Source organism: Trachurus trachurus (genome assembly GCF_905171665.1).
Source record: "Trachurus trachurus genome assembly, chromosome: 1".
In the NCBI taxonomy this organism is placed as follows: domain Eukaryota; kingdom Metazoa; phylum Chordata; class Actinopteri; order Carangiformes; family Carangidae; genus Trachurus; species Trachurus trachurus.
The window spans coordinates 9,859,372-9,878,757 of record NC_139891.1 but is presented as its reverse complement, the minus strand read 5'-3'; the positions used below and the strand labels follow the sequence as shown (position 1 = coordinate 9,878,757).

At 40.2% G+C, this 19,386-nt stretch overlaps 1 protein-coding gene across 7 annotated transcripts; it reads right to left on the bottom strand.

Annotated features, from left to right (window-relative positions):
* Positions 1-2,919: 2,919 nt before the first annotated feature.
* LOC310986851 (uncharacterized protein) lies at positions 2,920-11,601 on the bottom strand. 7 transcript variants are annotated; one of them, XM_083972946.1, is made up of 17 exons: positions 10,473-11,601; positions 9,859-9,985; positions 9,562-9,648; positions 9,012-9,219; positions 8,573-8,743; positions 8,391-8,489; positions 8,065-8,297; positions 7,796-7,974; positions 7,619-7,712; positions 7,133-7,477; positions 6,883-7,000; positions 6,716-6,807; positions 6,520-6,635; positions 5,888-6,081; positions 5,593-5,745; positions 5,258-5,454; positions 2,920-5,135 (listed from the first exon to the last, which is right to left on the bottom strand). In XM_083972946.1, exons 4-13 carry the CDS (start codon positions 9,028-9,030, stop codon positions 6,567-6,569), a joined length of 1,419 nt encoding a protein of 472 aa, XP_083829072.1. In that variant the 5' UTR covers positions 9,031-9,219; positions 9,562-9,648; positions 9,859-9,985; positions 10,473-11,601; the 3' UTR covers positions 2,920-5,135; positions 5,258-5,454; positions 5,593-5,745; positions 5,888-6,081; positions 6,520-6,566. The 7 variants fall into 7 exon arrangements, with proteins under 7 accessions (XP_083829072.1, XP_083829073.1, XP_083829076.1 ...); XM_083972947.1 differs by having other exon boundaries at positions 5,893-6,081; XM_083972950.1 differs by having other exon boundaries at positions 7,619-7,709.
* Between the last annotated feature and the right edge of the window lie 7,785 nt (positions 11,602-19,386).

The following is a 19,386-nucleotide window of genomic DNA, read 5'->3' as shown; positions in this document are numbered from 1 at the left end:
AGCCCGTGCTGACATCAACATCGTTGACCGGACCTGTTGGTCCAAGTGGCCCTGCTCCGAGTGGTCCTGCGGGCCTGACTCATGTCACACTGTTCCAGCCTCCACCCGAAGAAGTCAGACAGTAACACATGACATACTTCTAGTGTGAATACACTTAGGTCTGCAACGTAACTCTGCAAACAGTCATCCCTTGGTGGGGGACCAATGCGCACCTGCAGATCCACAAATGATCATCTCCTATAAGCTTTGTGCAAATTCATGCAGGACATTGAAGTCATAAGGGGCCCCTAGCTGTTGTCATCTGACAGCCAGCTGATTAGTCTTTAGCCAATCACATTCAATCTAGAGTGGAGCCTTCAGCCCAAGTCTGTTAGGGAGGAATTTGTGGTGATGCCGATGAAGAATAAGTACCAGAGTCCTGTATGTCTTATGCTGAAGGAGTTTATTTACTTGGTCCAAGGAGAACAGAAGATTCGTCATCACAACATAAGTGCATGAGTCCACCTCAATTCTGAGGGTCAAACAGTAAAGCTCAGATTCTTATACTAGAAAGGTGGGCTGAGATAGCAAAGGGGAGATGTGTTAACATTCAATTGGCTATAATGCATAAACATGAAGATAAGGATTCACACCAGCTAGGAAACACAAAGTGTCATCCAGTGACGGAAGGCATTATCATCTAACTCTACAGCTGTGTCTGTAAGCAGCCAGAGAGAGAACTGATCACAACAGTAATCTAACAGAAAGTCACTATGACACAGAGGGATTGACTATTAACTTACACAACTATCTATAGGGAGATGAATTATCTAACAAAGTCTAATAACTTTGTTGCAATAAATGGTTTCAGTCCATGATGAGAGTGTTCCTGAATGCTCACCACAGGCAACTATATCAAAACATGACCTGTCAAAGGCCTGTCACAATGCGAGGAATGAGGCACAGGCCATATAGGCCACTCTTTCCTTTTACCACACCCTGCCCATGTAAGGTAGGTTGTTTCTGCTGTGGCCTCAATCAATACAAAATACATAAAAGCTGGACATTGCAGAAAGAAGCGCTGATCTATTCTATCAGTGTGGGAAAGGGTGCAGTAGCTATAGCCTAGGCTATGTTTATGGTCATATTAAGGGAATGGGGAATATGCTTATTTGCAAGAATATGTATTTGTATGGGAAGATTGGGTCTTAACTGATCCAAATTGAAAAATATGACTGTGTTGAAGGCAAATATCAATATTGTGAACATATTTGGCCATTAAATAGGCCTTAAAAAATGTTGGATTTATTTTATCTAGCTGGGACCCTAAGGCATCTGAGAAAGTACACCTGAAAGAGGCTTGGCTGGGACCAAGTCGAAAATGAAATTTTGTCGTAGGTGGACAATGAAGACATCATTGGAAAGGTCTTGACCTAGAGAGTAATATATTTCAGAATGAGACATATGGGTGTTTCCTTCTCCCCAGGAATGACCTTTGAACCTTGAAATTGGGGTGTTTTTGAAGACTCATAAATCAGCAACAGAAAGTGCTAGAGATATGGGATCAACAGTTTTGGAAAGCTCTTGATCTATACTATTATAACCGAATCAGTGTCAATAGGGGGCGCCACTGATGAGGGCCAAAATCTAAAAAAAACATGATTTCACCATGTTGTCAATCACATGCATAAAATCTGACCTAAAAAATGTGTTCCCTGTCCTTAAAAACTATAAATAAGCCAACAATATTCTTGGTTATGACTTCACATAATAGAGAAAACACATTGGAACTACAAAACAATATGGCGGAGCATAGCACTGTGTATTGCAACTTCCGGACATGTCCCCATCTTTGTAGTTTTCAGTTGATGTTAGGGTTGGTTGATAGATTAGGGTTGCGAAAACATATTTCTGATTACTTTTTAATACAAAAAAATTAAACTTAAGATATATGGTCATGTTATTTGAAAAGGTATGTCTCAAAAACATAAACATATACATTTATTACGGTGTAGTACACGTCTCTCAGACGTAACTTATGCTCGACTGACGGAGATGCGTTCAGTGGCGGGAGGATTTAGGGTTGCGAAAACATATTTCTGGTTAGGCTACTTTATAATACAAAAAAAATTAACTTAACGTATATGGTCATGTAATTTGAAAATGTATGTTTGAAAAACATGAACATATACATTTGTTACGGTGTAGTAGACGTCTCTCAGACGTAACTTCAGCCTACTGACGGAGATGCGTTCAGGGGCGGGAGGATTTCAAAACATGTCTCGCTCGAGAGAAAAAAATCACAGAATATACACAGGCGACACGCCTATGCCTTATATGCATGGATGTATTAGCTTGTATGTCTAAAGACTGTCCCGTCCTCATGACGTGAGTGATTGAGGATCGGATTAGTGATGAGGAAACTGTCACTGTCAGCAGCTGCTCCAGACACACCACCAACTTATAGGCTAGATGTTGATTGTGTTAACACTAAGCACCATAGGCTATACTCACCGTCATTCATAATGATTATTAAACCATAACCTAACGTCATAAATCTGTCGGCTGCTGTCCAGTCCGGTGCAATCGCCAGTTGTCCCCTGCCTACCAAGGGGGCGATTTCACAGTTGCTCTTTGTCCAAAGTGGAGGATGACAGAAAGAGTTTCAGTGATAGTTGTGTATGTGTGAATAATTTGGTCTCATATAGTGTCATGTTTTAGTGTCTGTATTATTTTTTTATTGAACAGAGCTGCCAGTGGATGCAAAACATTTTTTTTTTATCTAATGTTGTATTGAATCGTGTAATACTGAATACTGTACATAAGTTAAATGTTTCATAATACATTTTAAGACACATGATTATACTTATATTAAATAAGTGTCAAAGTAACACACACAGAAACAATGCATGACCTCCATTCATGTGCACAGTGGTTTTTATTTCTGAACACTACAGACACTGCCTTGGACATGGTAGGCTAGGCTATGTATAACTCAGCAATAGGCTATAGTAAAACGCAGAGGCCAACATCTTGAGGATAGTGGGGGGACTGCTTTTTATGATTTAGCTCTGCTTTTAACACGCTTCAGCCACATCTTTTATTTCAGAAACTGAAACAACTGGCTGTCAGCCCCTCAGTATCACTCCTTTTTAACAAACAGAACTCAGCTACTTAAGGTCAGTAATAGTGTTTGTCAGGTAAAAACCATAAGCACAGGAGCTCCACAGGGGTGTCAGCTGACCAGTTCTGTTCACATGGTTCACAAATGAGTGCTCAGCAAGTCACACACAGAATTATATTTTCAAATACTCTGATGACTCTGCAGTGCTGAGCTAACTCCAGGAGCATGACAACATCATGTATTTATCATTCTGAAGTGGAAAGGTTTGTTGAGTGGTGCGATCTCACAATAAATGTTAAAAAGACAGAGGAGATCATTTTCGATCCCACAGAAGTTTGTGATCACAGCAAAATTGTCATCCACAACCAACCAATTGCACAAGTCCAGTCCTACAAGTACCTTAGTTTCCACATACGCCAAACTTAAACATGGACCACCCATGTAGACTGCGTGTGTTCTAGACTCCTCCAAAGATTGTACTTTCTAAGGAGTCTGCGACTATACAGAGTTGAGCAGAGAATTATGTTTTATTTTTATCAGGCTGTGTTGGAAAGCGTTATCAGATATGGTATGCCTGTTTGGTTTGGAAACCTCCCTGTTTCAACTAAATCAAAGCTACTGCACCTGGTTCACACAGCCATGAACATGATTGGCCTTAAAGATCATTACAATCTGTAGTCACTGAAAGGTGTGTACTGAAACAGGTCTCTTTGTCTTTTAGTCTCTACCTCTGGTCCTCTTCAGTGTAAGGAACCAAAGACTGGGTGGTAGCGGGAACTGAGGCACTCAGAGTGGGAGAGTGATTTAAAAAGCCTTTGTTGCAGCATGGCCATACAAATTAAAACAAGCCAATGCCTTGCGGCCACAGGCCTTCATCAGGGCTGATATAAAATGGCTGCCCATATGTAACCTATATACAGGGAAAGGTCACATGTCTGTGCAGGCCTTATAGTAGAAATAATAAACTGGTAACTTAATGATAAACTGGTGAAGAGTCATCTCACTTCAGCTCCCCATAAAACATGGCTCAATTTGAGAACAGGGATTGTGTCAATTGCAATTGTTGTGATAATAGATCAATGCCAACCGATTCACGGACGTTACTTCAGGTTAGAGATATGATATTAAATCATTTTTAAATTGCAACACGTTTGTTGTGTACAGACTGGAATGCCTGTGTGGCTGGTTTTATATTGGGAGAATGAAACGTAAATTGAAGGTATGATTAGCTGAACATAAACATGCCATTAGGACAGACAACCAGCAATATCCTATGGCTTTACATTACAACAAGACCAACCACAGCAGCTGTAACACCTTGAAGATCTCAGGCATAGAGCATATAGCTAGTTCAGCAAGGGGCGGAGACAGGTTAAAAAGTCTCTCACAGAGAGAATCCATTTGGATATATACTCTGAAAGCTACACAGTACCCAGGCCTAAATGGTGAACTTGACTTCTCCCCTTTTCTTTGATCTAGGCGGGATCCAGCTCCCTTGGCCAATATAAGTCTTCCTTCAACTTCCTGAATGAGAAACCCTAACCTGATGATTTACAGTGCTTGAAATGTTCTCTATTGTTGTTTGCTTGTATATTTTGTATTGTTCTTCTTTCATGTCCGTTTAAGTGTGGATGTATATTGTATTCTACTGATAAACACCACAATCTGTGTTTCTACTATAAGGCCCTTTCCTAGGAGGTCAGGTTACATATGGGTATGAGGTTACATATGGGCCGCCATTTTATACCAGCCCTGATGAAGGCCTGTGGCCGCAACGCGTTGGCTAGTTGTTTTTAATTTGTATGGCCATGCTGCAAAAAAGGCTTTGTAAATCACTCTCCTACTCTGAGTGCCTCAGTTCCCCCTACCACCCATTTCTGCATTGGAGTTTAAAATATCACTACAACTTTTATGATCTTATTGTGTTTTTTGTAACTCTTATTGTGTGCTTTCTATCGTGTTTTTATGTGTACATGGGTATGTGGCTGATGGGTCTGGCAGCACGGAGTCCAGTTCATCATGCAGCATCAATCTGTGAAAAAAAAAACATGGTAAGAGAAGGTGAAATCTAGAATGAACAAGCTGTATAAATCATTTACAGGTATGGGTTTGCAAAACAAACACTAGTATACAGTACATACTTGAGTAAATTACCTAAATTGTGACATCCTCTTCGTCTTCACTGCTGTCTGGACTGCTGAGGTCACTTTGATCCTCCTCCTCAATGTGCAGATGGACAGAGGCCTCAGGACCTAAAGCAGTCTTGTACTGTCGGAGGACCACTTGCAACTGCTCCAACAGCTCAGACAGTTGTTTTTTCAAGAGACAGCAAAGTCCTTTGTTGCCCTGGTCTACATTTCCAAGGACACAAGACACATTATAGACGCACTCCACAGCAAGATGTCTTCTGTGACTGACACTGATTTCGGCTTACTTCTTTTAATCTTGAAAGCAATTATTTCAATGAATACATTTTTGTTCCATCTTACCATTCTCAGCCACCTTGTTCTTCAGCTCCTCTGCCTGCTTCTGCAACCATGTGCAATGTTGCTCCATCTCCAAAAGCAAAATGCTCTTCTCCTCCTCCAGCCGCTTTGTTAACATCACTTGGTCAAACAATGCCTTCTTGATTGTGATGTTTTCTGTACACAATAACAGTAAAATTAAAATACACCCACAAACCTAATGGATATTAAAACGCTTAATATGTTATGATTTAGTTCAGTATACTCGAAGTCCAAGAACTCAAAATAATTCTTATGAAGCTTTACAAAACTGACATACTGTACCACTGCCATGAACCTCCCATGGCCACAAAGGGGACACAGTGCTCTCTCCAGTGAATGTGTTTTCCACAGCAGCCACATCGATTGCTGCAGAGTCCGGTACTAGTCCATTGTACCTCTGCATCTCCTGAAGAAGCAGTTTTTTGTCCTCTCTCAGCTTCCTCCGAAGGCGGTGGCGAAACTTGCTGCTGTCTGAAAAGACATTAAGAGCAAGAACACTATCTAGATTATCATAATCTAAATGGCAGTTTAAATAATGGACAGTTAGAATTCATGAATTGCAAGTTGTTGGAATGTTAACACTATTAAATACAGTAGATTGATTTTATGAACTTGTTTTATTGTTATACCATTCTGACGGTAGAGGGTTTGCTTCTGTTGCCTGACACTAAGGTAGAGCCCCAAAATGGACTGCTGAAGTTTGCTCTGTGTGGTGGCTTCAGTGTTATGCGGTGCGTTTGGTGTCTCTATAGAAATAAAAGTTACAGTAAATTCAATATAACAGAACACAGGACTTTAAATATAAGAGCTTGTTTTGGTCTACATATAAAATCCATTTTAATACAACTTGGTTGTAAAACATGCGATGTGCACTCTTTGCACTGATTTCTGTTATCTGGTCTTGCTTACCTCCAGCTGCCCATTCAATCACCTCAGAGATCCACTGTGATGTTTCATCATCTGAGCAATATACCTGTTTTTAGTGCAGCTAGCCTTGCAGTCTCGTCCAGGAGTCTTTGACATGTCTGATAAATAGTGTTATACAATAATCAGGTTAAAGCCCTTAAGGATTAACAAGCCAAGTGACCAACAAATACAGACTTACCTTTACATATCTCGTGGAAAGCGCTTGGTGTAGCGAGGCCCTTTTTTTGTGGTTCCACCCCAATGCATGCAGTGTAAGCATGTCCACACGTGCTGTTGAAAACAAATAATGAGTTTATGAAATGCATCTAAAAAATGGTGCAAGAATATGGTAAACAGATTAATCACCTGCTTTCGACATATATTTTGTCGTCAGGGCACAACGAGATAGGTAGCTGTTAACTTGCTCCACCTCCTCACCAGCAGTTGTCCCTGTTCCCTCCTGGTTCCTACCACTCCATTTGATCTTCAAGTAAGTTAAGAGGGATATAATGTTACTGCAAAAGGCTACATACCATAGTTGTTCATAAACTTGTATATTATTACTGTGCTTGTAAATGTTATAAATGCACATATGACACAAAAATGTTAAAAATACCTCACACTTAGTTGCATGTGCTCTTGCATGCATGACACTCAAGAATGGCTTCATTTTTGTCAGCTCCTGGAGGGCAGGAAGGACACTGGCAGCTTTCTCCAAGTAGGGCCAATATTTGCAAGCCACATCCATAGCAAAGAACTGAGGCTTGGCCGGCATCAGCTCCTTTTGAAGGTACAGGGGGTACGCAAAAATCTCCCCCCTGTACATATTAAGGGCTTTCAAAAGGAAGCCATGGCGACACACAGCAACCTCCATCCCCTCTTCATCCAATTTGGAGGCCCTCCTTGAACTTTCTCTTGCTGCTGTCCACTGGGAGTCCCCACATTTTCCTTTTCCATGTCTCTATATAACATACACAACAAACATAAATAAAATAAATGCAATTGTGTCTGCTATATAGGTCATTGTTTCTTTAAATTTAATTCCAGTAATATTTCAGCAATAAAGCTATTTTGTCACATTTTGTCACACAATATAACTTGCATTTTTCACTGCTTTTTGGATGGCCTCAGTAAATGTGGACACTTCACTGTCTTTTGCCACAAAGAGCCCCTCAAAAAAGGCAGGGTCCTCACTGCTGAAGAAGAAAGACAAATAGATAGATGCATTAGTCACACAGGAATATAAATGAATCAATAAAAACAACGGAAAAAAGAGCACCTTCCACTTTGGCCAAAGCGATACAACTTCCTGTTTCCATCTGCAGAAACAGCCAACATTTCAGGTGTGCAGGCTGGGCAGGTGAATTCAGCACCACAGCAGAGTTGGTTTTCCTCAAATGAAGAGTACGAAAACTCTAAGAAACTGTGCTGCAGTGCATCTCCATTGATATGTCCAGACTAGAAGATACAGAGAATTACACATTTTTGTGATGTTGTCTGCTTATGTAAATACAGTTTTTTAATATGGTTAGGAACAAATAAACGTACTCTTCCTCCACACTTTGTGCGGTGCTCCAGCAACTTTGCGAAGGCCTGTCTGGCAAAACCAGGAGAAATGACCTTCAGTTCCTGGAAGGAGCTCAAAAGGTCCAATGTGTACAAAGTAGACACATTAAGAGAGGCCGGCCAATATCCGCTCCTAATGAGGTCCTTTAATTCAGGAGTCCACTGCCTCTGGCATGTTCCACACAAATACAGTGGCTGATGCAAGTCATAACGCCTTTGGAACATAATGCAAATAAACAACATCATGAATACACACCAACCACATACTTAATACACATGATCTGTGTAGTGTAGTGAATTGTTCTTACCATTGATGGTAAATAAAATCACTGGTTTCCCTGGTGATATGATGATGTTTGTGCCCTCACAAGAACAGCATGGTGCCTTCACAGCTGGCAAAATGCATGCTGACAAAAACAAGAAACCACTGCATTACATTATTTGTAACAAGTTAGAAATACATATAAAAATTAGGCTCAGATTGAGATACCTTGCTCATGGGTGCAATATCCATCCTCCTGTTTCATGATGTGTGTGGTTGGAGGAATAGCTTTAAAAAAACCCATCAATAATGGATTCCCTGTTGTGGAGTGGCTGCTTTTTGTGATGCAGTACATCACAGTCGCCACAGAACCACTCGTCAGGAAGACAATCTCTGCACCTAGAAGGGAAAGGCAAAATGGTTATAAAAAATTATTAATTCAAGTTAGGATATTCTGAATCAGGTGAGATACATTTTATTTATTTGGTTTATGTGTCTCAGGGTTTAGCCCCTTGCAGTTGGGCACAGGAGGTCCTAAATCATTTTCCACATTCCTGTGGGATGCTTCTGAAATTTTCAAGTTTTCTACCAGCACAAAAGAAAACATAATTACACACTGACTCTAAAAGCCGATCATGGAATAAGTTTAGTATTTAAGAATACCAACCGAATGACAGCAGGCTCATTGCAGAGGTAACACAAAGGATGACCAACAGCCTCCTTCTCTATGAGGCACTGGAGGTTGTATGGTCTTGACTCTTTCCAGCGCTCCGAGGCTTTCTGCTGACGGAAAGACCAGGATGATGCTGAGCTTCTTTGAGGCTCATCAGAATGACATGATGCCAAAATAGCAGAGAGCCACTCCATATTTTTTTCTGTAAAGAAAATATAAACTTGAGTTATACAAGATGATTTAGATAACATACATAATATTAAAACAATTAATCAACAGATAGCATACACATATTTTCATGACCATGGACCTGGCTATTACCATTAGTGTTCTTTATCTATGTAATACATTGTCTTACAGTGTAAGGTTTGTTCCAATGTCTATCTTAAATTAAATTATACATGGAGATTTGAAGGTAACATTTAAAGTTAAATTCATTCATCACTGTTTTTATTTTTATTTTTATTTAGCCTTTATTTAACCAGGTAAAAAAAGACCCGTTGAGATCGAGATCTCATTTTCAAGGCATTTTCAAGCGATTTACCAAATTTTGCCAGAGGACTTGCTGAGGGGAAAGTAGGCAGATCTCCCACACTGGATGACAGGGAGCAGTCAGGTGGAGGCTGCACACCTGTAAATAAGCACATAGAAGAGTAAGAATGGATTAGGGTAGGCTTAGGACTGCAATCATGTTTTTTCCACCTACATACTAATTAACAACTGATATAATCAGACAAACTACGTATATTCACATGAAATACTTGGTTATGCAATTAACTGCAATCCCACTGAAAAAAATTGTTATCTACTTTTTGATACATCAACAATTTACACAAACAACCTTTAGCTGAGGCGCTGCGTCGCCCACCACGCCTTCCCCTGGGCTTGCCTTGTCCTTGCCTTGTCCTCTTAGACTTTGATGGAGAGTCCCTTCCAGAGCATGTCCGTTTCCTCATCTGAGCTGCTTCCTATGAGTTGATAAAAGTCTTGTCAAACTGATGTGGTTAAAGGTACCTAAGCAAAAACAGATGACAAATCAAAGCAAACCCCAACATCTACTGAATCAAGGGATTTATCCACTATCCCACCCTTACCATAATGTCGCCATCTGTAGTTAAGGATATTGGAAAACTTGCTCTCCAATGTTTTGCATTACATATTTCACTATTGCACTACAGTCATGAACAGTCTGCCTGTGGCCTCAATTTACTGTATGCATTTGTTTACTGAATCTATAGCTCTAAGAGCAGATATTATTCACTACTGATACAGAGTCAGCATCGTCTGGGCCTTTTTCATCATTTCTAAACGCCACAGAGCATGCTTGGATGTTAAATACTCAACTGCATTGTTTAATAAAACAGTAAAAAAAAATCTTCTGCACTCATATTTCTACACACATTCAGTAAGGGATATAATTTGGATGGTCAAGTAAAGAATGATGTAAACACTAACCCTGGCTTCAGCAAGAATCTGATCATGCTTCAGTTCAACAGCCATGCGTCTCCCCTCTTTGTATTTGGGATTCTGGGGGTCAACGGTATATCCATATCTATGGGTATATCTGTCCATTGCAATACAGACAGATACAGACAAACAAACAAACAAACAAACAAACAAACAAACAAACAAACAAACAGGCTGACTAACAAACAGTTATACAGATAGCTGAGAGATAGATAGAGAAACAGAGAGCTAGATAGATAGATAGATAGATAGAAGATGGCTCTTAAAAGTGCCTTTGGGTCTATATGTAAAGATGCTGGGTCGGTGTTTGGGATGGGGTGACAGAAACTGCAAGGAGAACAGAGACACATATTCAGTACTGTAGGCTAGCTATTAGTCTAGCTGTGTTAATTTGCAGAAAGGTTTAAAAAGTATATGCAACTGGTTGAACCATGATTTCCCCATCTTCTGAATGTATACAAAAAGTCACGTTTTTTCTAAATCAATACACAATTTTTAAGGGTGCCTAATGAGACATTATATCTCATGTTATTGCATATCACATAATTATTTGGTGATGCTCCACGCTCGGCGGGAATAGGCTTACACATAGTTGATTTATCGGTCAGCTAGCTGGACAAAGTTACAAGATATGGCTATTTTTTCCCTCACAAGTTAGAAGATGGTTTTCATACATAGTCTTGCGTTTAATAATGAAACCAATGTTAATGTGAACATCCAGCAGACACGCATCTTACCTGGTGAAGGGTTAGCGGGAAAGGGGGAGAATCTGTTTCCACCGGACAACATAAGGAGAGGGACAAGAGAAATACAGGACACTTCCACAATAATAGTACGAAAAAACGATATTAAAATAATATAAGATGACATTGTCAACGTAGTGGTACCTTACAAAAACAAAAACAAAAAAAACGTAGTCCGTAGTTGAAAAAGTAATGCGGACATTCTAGCTATATTGTAGGAAAGACAGGAAACAGATATCTGTTTCCTGTTTTTTCCTACAAAATAAAATAACCCAAATAGTTTTCTAGTAGTAGCAAATAAGAGGAATAAAAGCATTAGATCATAAATATGGGCGTTATGATGCCGAGAATCCCTGCATTCTTAGTGTACAGGCTTGACGTAACATTAAAAAACCCGGAAAAAAAACTGTTTGTTAGAATATATAAAAAAGTTTACCTCGCAATATGAAAAATAAATGCGGACATGGATGTATTATATTAACGGGACATTCGATTCGGGGAGGGGAGCAGGAAGCATATTAAAAATAACCATAAAATAGGTTTCTAATCACAAAATGCCTGAATCCTGCAACAAAAGGGAACAATAAAAGCATCAGATCATAAATATAGGACGATATGATGCTGAATATCACTTCTCTACAGGCTTGACGTAGCCTAACATTAAAAAAACGGGGGTGGGGGGCGAGTTCGATATGGCTACGATATGTAATATGATATATGAGGAATCTCTGATGATTAAAATGTTGTATTCAGTTGATGTCAAGGTTCAGAAATTAAATAAAATCAAAGCCCTTCTGTGCGCCGTGGCATTTGAATGTCGTGCTTGCACGCACGAAATTAACTTCCAATTGAAATACATTAGTTTAAAATTCGTTCTGAGCAACACGAAAAAAACTTCCAATTGAAATACATTAGTTTAAAATTCGTTCTGAGCAACACGAAAAAAACAAGGAAATCGTGCTGGCCAGCACGATCAATAGATTAAAATTTCGTGTCAGGTAACACGATTTCCCGTGAGACCGGGTTGTCCGGGGAGAGACTCCAGCGAGGAAAAAGAAGGAGCAACGTGTTGATGGCGTAGAAGAGCAGAGACTCCGGGACTGTGTGTGTCGCCAGTGTGGAGTTTAATCAGTGAGTGAATGTGAAGGTTGAGCGACGTGTTCGGGGTGTGTCTGAGTCGGACTCTCCACCGCCGTTTGTGTTTTGGTGTATACAAGACAAGTTCGGGTCTGTTAGCTAGCAGGAGCTAGGCTAACACCACGGGAGCTAGGCTAACACCACGGGCCTCGCTGAGGGGAAACGCCGCCTGCATTGACGGGAGGAGCTTCGGTGTTCTATCTTTTTTTATTTTCTAAATCTCTCTCTTCCATAGAGAACTGTTTGAATGTGTGTTGTCCTGCAAACTGTGATTCTGAAACTGAGATCCTGTGTTTGGGTTTATTGAATTGTGTTTCATTATTGAAGTAGGCTACACAGGTCAAGTGTCCCACAGTCTCCAACTTTATTTAAGAGTGAGAATCATAGGCTACATTACCCTAGACTGATATTTACTATTTGAGATGTGACTTTTACCATAAAACATTTGATAAGCGTTAAAGCTTCATCTTCATAACATAAGGTGGGTTTTAATACACGAGCCGGTGGTAAAAGGGTTACATAAGTTAAAAACCAAGCCTATTTTCTAGGCCTTTTCTCGAAAATTGCATATCTGTAATAAAATGAGTATATCGCTGCAACCACAAGGTCTATTTGAATAGGCTACTTTTGGTGTTATAGTAAAGGGAAAAAATTGAGAAATTGCTGAGATATGTAAATTTCAATATGTGTTACTGATGAAGATGACACACAGCAAAAATTAAATAAATGTAATGTTCGCCTAAAACAAATCATATTTTAGATTAGTGCCATTCAGAATGATGCTACTAAAGCTTAAAACCTCTATCAAATCATCGTACAATGTATGAACATTATCTCTGCAGTGGTTGATTCTGATAAAGTGAAGCAGTACTACAAAATTATTGAGATTTTACTACAAAATATTCAGGTGAGCTTTCCAAAATGTCCATTTTTGGCACAGCTTGGAACCACCTGCTACTATAAACCATTGTTTAATCTTTATTTTCACACAATTTGCATAAACTAACTGAAAAAGAATCAATCGGGACTAAATAAGAACTCCTTTCCAGGCCCTCTGTGTCCCTCTGCGTAAATCTGCACTGAGAGCAGCTTATTTGGGTGTAGTTACGCCTGGCTCTCTCTGCAGCTGATTGGTTGATTCGAGTGATTGAAAGCTCATTCGAACCGTTAGAGCCAATAGAATGAGGCTATACCCACATTGATGTGATTGACAGCACTGGCAGCCAATCAGAATCAGACTTCTCATGAGCCAATCAGAATCAGCAGAATCCACGTGCAGGCTGTTGTGTGCTGTGCTGGTAAAGGTTCCCCGGCTCCTAAAGCTCGTCTGGGCCGGTCAAAGTTCAAAAGGAAATATTGTGGATTTACCCATAAAACAAACTTTTCACGGCAAAACAGCAAAGGTAAGAGGAAAGTTACAACCATGTTTTAGGCAAGCCAGTGTCTGTGTTTGCTTGACTTTGCTCGTTTTTAGCTTCTTCTCTGTGTAGCCGCGGGTGCTATGTATCGTTCCAATCTTTGTAGCCGGCTCTTTCATATGAGCGGTAGCCAATGTGTTTTGCATAATGTACAGTAGTATACGAGCCAGAAATGTGGCGACTGGGTCCACATAGAGGTGCTTCATGAAGTTTGATGTTTAGTTGTTTATTTGAGTAGTGTTTGGGTCATAAAAACATGTTTTTTACAGCCTCTGGGCCAGCTTCTGCTGTTTAATTTGACATATAGCCTAATATGACTATATTCTTTAATTAGTGCAGTGGCTCTGTGATTGTTCAAGTTCCCCATATGGAGGACTTTGGTTTTTAGCAGGTAAAGGCAACACTGATGAGATATAAAATTTGACCTCTGCATATTTTGTCTAATGCTCAGTGCAGCGAGGCCCACGTCTATGTGTGGTCACATAGGCTACAGTTCCAAATGCAATATAATATTGCACTATTTCCCATTTGCTTCTCCATTGGATAATGTACGGAAGTGCTGTGTTAGGAAATAGAGAAGTTATTATCAGCATGTTCATTCATCATACAACCAGACTACAATATGCACTGTCATATATTTACAGTTCTCATTTACTTAGATGCATTTTTATTTATTACCTGCATCAGAGCTGTGACCTCATGTCCAATATTGAGGGTAAATTTGTTAGATAGAAACATCATGTGACTTTATCCATGAGCCAGCCCTCCTGAAGGTGGTAGTTTCTAAAGACTGCATCGACTGCAGTATGCACAGACTGATTCAATCTCTGTTGACACTGATTGCAGTTATGGCTGCTCAAACAAACACCGGAGACTCCCTTGTGTCTTCGGGAGAAGTTTGTCTCAACAAAACCGACTCAGAACATGTGCTCCGGCAAAAAAATTACACCTGCTCCGTCTTGTACTCCCTCACATTAAGAAGTCTGAAGTTTTCATGTACTGTGGAGAAGTAAAAGTGAGAGTTTTTGTGCACCAAAGTTAAAACTTAAAGAGTTGCAGCTCAGAAAAAAAAAAAAAAAGTTAAGCCCAAAGAGCAACTCACTGAATTTATCAAAGGATTTCCTGCTGTTCACCAGCGACTGCCTACAAGAAGCTTTGTTCCTTGATATTCTCACTTCAAACGAGCTTGCTAATGTCAGCAAACTATACATACACTCGGAGCAACTCTGGATATGAGTCTGCCTGTTCAGTGGTGGTGAGCATATTTCTATGTGATCCACACTGAATGTAACATTGGAAATAGTAATTGATCCTTTTACATCCACTTCTAGCATAATATAAAAATGAATTATAGAAGGTGTGTCAACTGTCCTGAAAGAGTGCAGTGTGCTGACCCCCTCCTGCCCTCTGAATAAATGAATGAACTAGGGGCAAATGGAAATACAGAAATACATGCTTCTGTTTGTATATTTTAATATACAATTTTCCATCTATTCTGTAGCTTTAAAATGTTGTATAAAGATGCGTTGTATGTAAATGTCTCTAAAATCTAGTTTATTCTTACTACCTTATTAATGTATGAGTGTGTAGGCTCAAAGATAAATACCAGTCATTATTCAAGACCACTCATATTTTCCTGAAGAAAAAAAAAAAGACTGTGGCAATAACAAGGTTTCATATCTGAAAAGACTGTCATTCCTGTGATGCAGTGCAGTTCAATTGGTATGTGTTGACAGAAACAATTTTCTCTCCAAATTGCAAACCAGAGAATCAATACTAAGCTGTCATTCCAAATTACAGTTCAAGTTGAGAGACTTTAACTTTATGGATTCATTAATGGTAATCTCAGCTATTACGGCAGAATGAGCTTTATATTACCATGGCCCAACCGGGATTTAACCAGAAATATCCACACTGTCACTTTCTCTCCAGCCATCCCAATTATGTCAGCATGGCTTTACTTCTCTTCGGCTGCGACCTTCCTGCTACAGTACGCTGCTTCAATGCGTGTAGTAATTGACTTGACTTGAAATGATTGGCTGACTGACTGACCAACATTATTCAGCAGTAGTACCGCAACTGCTGTAAAATATTGTATGGAGCAGTATAGTATTGCCAATTATCACTGTATATGATATCCAACAATGCAATATCAATGTATGTGGTTGGTACAGTTGAAGGACTTAGTCATGACATCAGATTAACAGCCACGGGTAGCTTCTTGTGTTGTATCACATATTTCTTTGTGTAACAACATTCATTTCCAAATACCAACGATTTGTGTTAGTATTGGACTATATTTTCATGTAAGTTCCAGTGGTAATGGATTTTCAGCCATTTTACCAACAGTTTGTTGACATGTCTGTTGTGTGGTGGAAATTCCTGTGAGCTGGAGTACACTGGGAGCACAGATTCAGGTGTCTGTCAGGAGGAAGGGTTTATCGAAAGCTTGATGACAGGGAGAAAAGGATGAGCAGCACAGTTTGGTTGTGAATCAGAGACATGGCACATCATTTCTCTGGAGATGGCTGGTCGTACAGGGGCGTACGCTGGGTCGTAAAGTATACCCCCGCATTCCATGGGGGCCCCGCCCCTGCCCATTAAGCCGGGTTTCCACCAAATCAACGGTCTTTTTTTTTTTTTTTAACACTGCAACATACGGTTCACGTCATGATAACTTATGTATTTTGGCTATTCAAAATTCCACAGTCCATAGTTCTCTTCTTTGGGTGGATACCTCCTAGGCAGGATTGTTCTGCTGTGTCGTCGCCGCCGCATTCACCACGCTACGGGATAATAACGGAACGTTACGAGAGAGTTGTTTTCAAGGCAAATGCAGAGACTGCTTGCTGAAAAACTACCCCCGACAGGAACGCGCATCAGTTCTTAAAATAGCTTGCACTGACAATTAAAGGTAACAAAGCTACTCCTAAGACTATGCCAATGGGCCAATTTGCCAAAATGTTGAACTATCCCTTTAATGTTTACTCTACTTCTAACTCACCTTTGCCTGACACTGTATGTGGGCAGTAATTTGAGGTCCTGTAAAGTTGTACTTTCTTATAGTCCCTGAGAGGAGAAGGCCTCTCGTCCTTATATGAGAAGCTTGTGAGCAACGGCCTCAGGTGCTCCGAACTTGATTTGATGAGTAACACACCAGGAACCTATTAGGTAGACAGACACAAACAACAGCCAAGCCAGAACAGGCAGAGCCAGGATGTTCACATCACAAGGATGTCTCTCTGCCAGCCTGTCAGTGTTTGCTGGAATAGGCTGCAGCTCCTCACATGACTCTAAATATGGGTAAAGAAAATGACAGACTGAATAAATGAACACAACTGCCAAAAGGATCACCTTGACATCTCAAAGGGAATGCCTCCTTCGCAAAACCTACAGTGCTTTCTCAGTCATTTATGTTTTAAAGCATTGTTTAGATGTGTCTTTGTGTGAGGAGGGTGGGATGAACTTGTAGAAGTAGGAAAAGAGCGAACAACAGAAGTTCTAAATGGCTTTTCTCCTGGCTTGTTTGGACTCTTCCTCATGCCTGACCTGTGATCTTGCCTCTACCCACCTCCCCTGCTGTCACAGTGGCAAAGGGCTTGCCTGCTATTTTCTATTACTGTACAACAAGTTTCAAATATTTATTTTTTCCCCTCTCAAATCACTGCCTTTCCCTGCACCTTGATTCCCTGTCATCTCCTGTTGCTTTTCTCCTGTTGCTTTTTCCTCAACATCTGCCTATCAAAAGCTTACCCAAATCCATGTTAAGATCCACAGGACTTAAAAATACAGGGAGCACATGCACGATTCTGATCAATTAGACATTTTTCTAAGGAAAAAAGTAAAAAATTGGATATCAGCCTTAACCTTCGTCTTGTGTTAGCTTTCTGCTACCATCTCTTGTGTTAGGGTCAGTTTTGACCCGTGTTTTAAATCAGCTGTAAAACACACTAAAAACAATTATTTATCATCCCATTTGTTTCTCATCTCTTGGTTACATTGTTAGGCTTTCTTATCCATGAAAAGGTTGGTTTTGCACTTATGATTTCAGTTTTAACTCTACTCATTGTTCTTATATCGTTATAACCGGGTCAAAATTGACCCGAACACCACAAACGTCATAATTTTAACCAGAGCATTTTAGAAATTTGTGGAAAAGAAAAAAAAAAGTTTTATTTTGTTTAAATAGAGGTTCCTGACAAAGTCAAAAAGCCTTGATGCTATAAACAAATTTATGTGGTAGGCCTACTTAGTATGCATTTAAAACCTGAAAACGTCTAACTTTGCTTACTGAATTAGGCTTTAACACAGATTAAGTGGGATTTATGAAACCCATCGTGAAATATTTGTAGGTAACAACTGTGATGATGAAATAATTTTTTTTAATAGTGGAAACTCATCTTATTAGCTTGGTGTTATTTCACTGGTTTCAGGGTACACGCGCCTCTTTAGCAAACAAGCTCAATAACTGCCACCAGATTTAGCCAGATATCTCCTGTTAGCTAGACAACAACATACTAACATGTTTGTCTTTTTGTTTTGTTTCTATGGCAACGGTAACAACATATCACTACTCCTAAACATTCTTCTCCATCTCTATGGTCTTACTTGGGTGCAACACCTTTTCTCCTGACGCTTGCACATAGTCCTTCCTCGTTGGGGAAGATGAGAAAAACACAGGTGCTTGGAGAGAAAAAGTGAAAAAGAAAGAAAGAAAACACTACTATAAAGACACATACCACTATGTAATGCTTTTGCAATGACCAAAATGAGACCAAGCACAGATTGAGTAACTGTCCCTCAAATTTAGTCTTTGAAGTTAGCTAACATTAGCCATAATCCATTTTAAGCCACTGAAGTGATCACATCAGAGTAGCCTAACAGCTTGGACGCACTAGACGCGGAACCGAAGCGCAGCGCCCTGGAGCGGAGGGAGTTTCAGTTCGGCGCACATGTTAACAGGTCTGCCTGGCCGCACATCTCGCGCTGTGGAGCGCAGTGCGCGCGCCTGGAGCGCTTCAGTTCGGTTCATTTCTATTTTTCGCGCGAGCCGTGCGCGCCGAGAGCGCCGTCTGTCAAGCTGGACAGACGTGGTCGTACCAGACAGGAAGTCGGGCACAGAAAAGGCGAGAGAATCCGGTCAATTTTCAAAATAAAATAATTAAATGATGATTGATTAAGTTGTTGCTTGTCCATCTATACATATTTGACCGTTGCGTCTGCACATGAGACACACAGACACATGTTTAAAATGACGTGTGTGTGGAAAACCGAGTGAATACGAGTATGAACGACTGCAGTCGATGTCTGACCGGCGCGGAGAGAGGAGGAGAAGTATGCTCCCAGTGCGACCACCCAAGCGCCCGAGAAGCCGCGCGCAGTGCGTGCGCCCAGCTTCCGCGTGCAGTGCGTCCAAGGGGTAAGTCTGCTTCCTTAAAAGCCCTGAGTAAATGAAATTGAAGTGTGTTTTGGTTGTTCCAAATTCTGTTTCTGCAGATTTAGTCTTTCAAATTACAGACTGTTGGTAGTTTGAGTGACTTACTGGCAAGTGCACAGCAATATACAGAAAAAGGTATGAGAACAAGAAGAAAAACTGCTCTTATA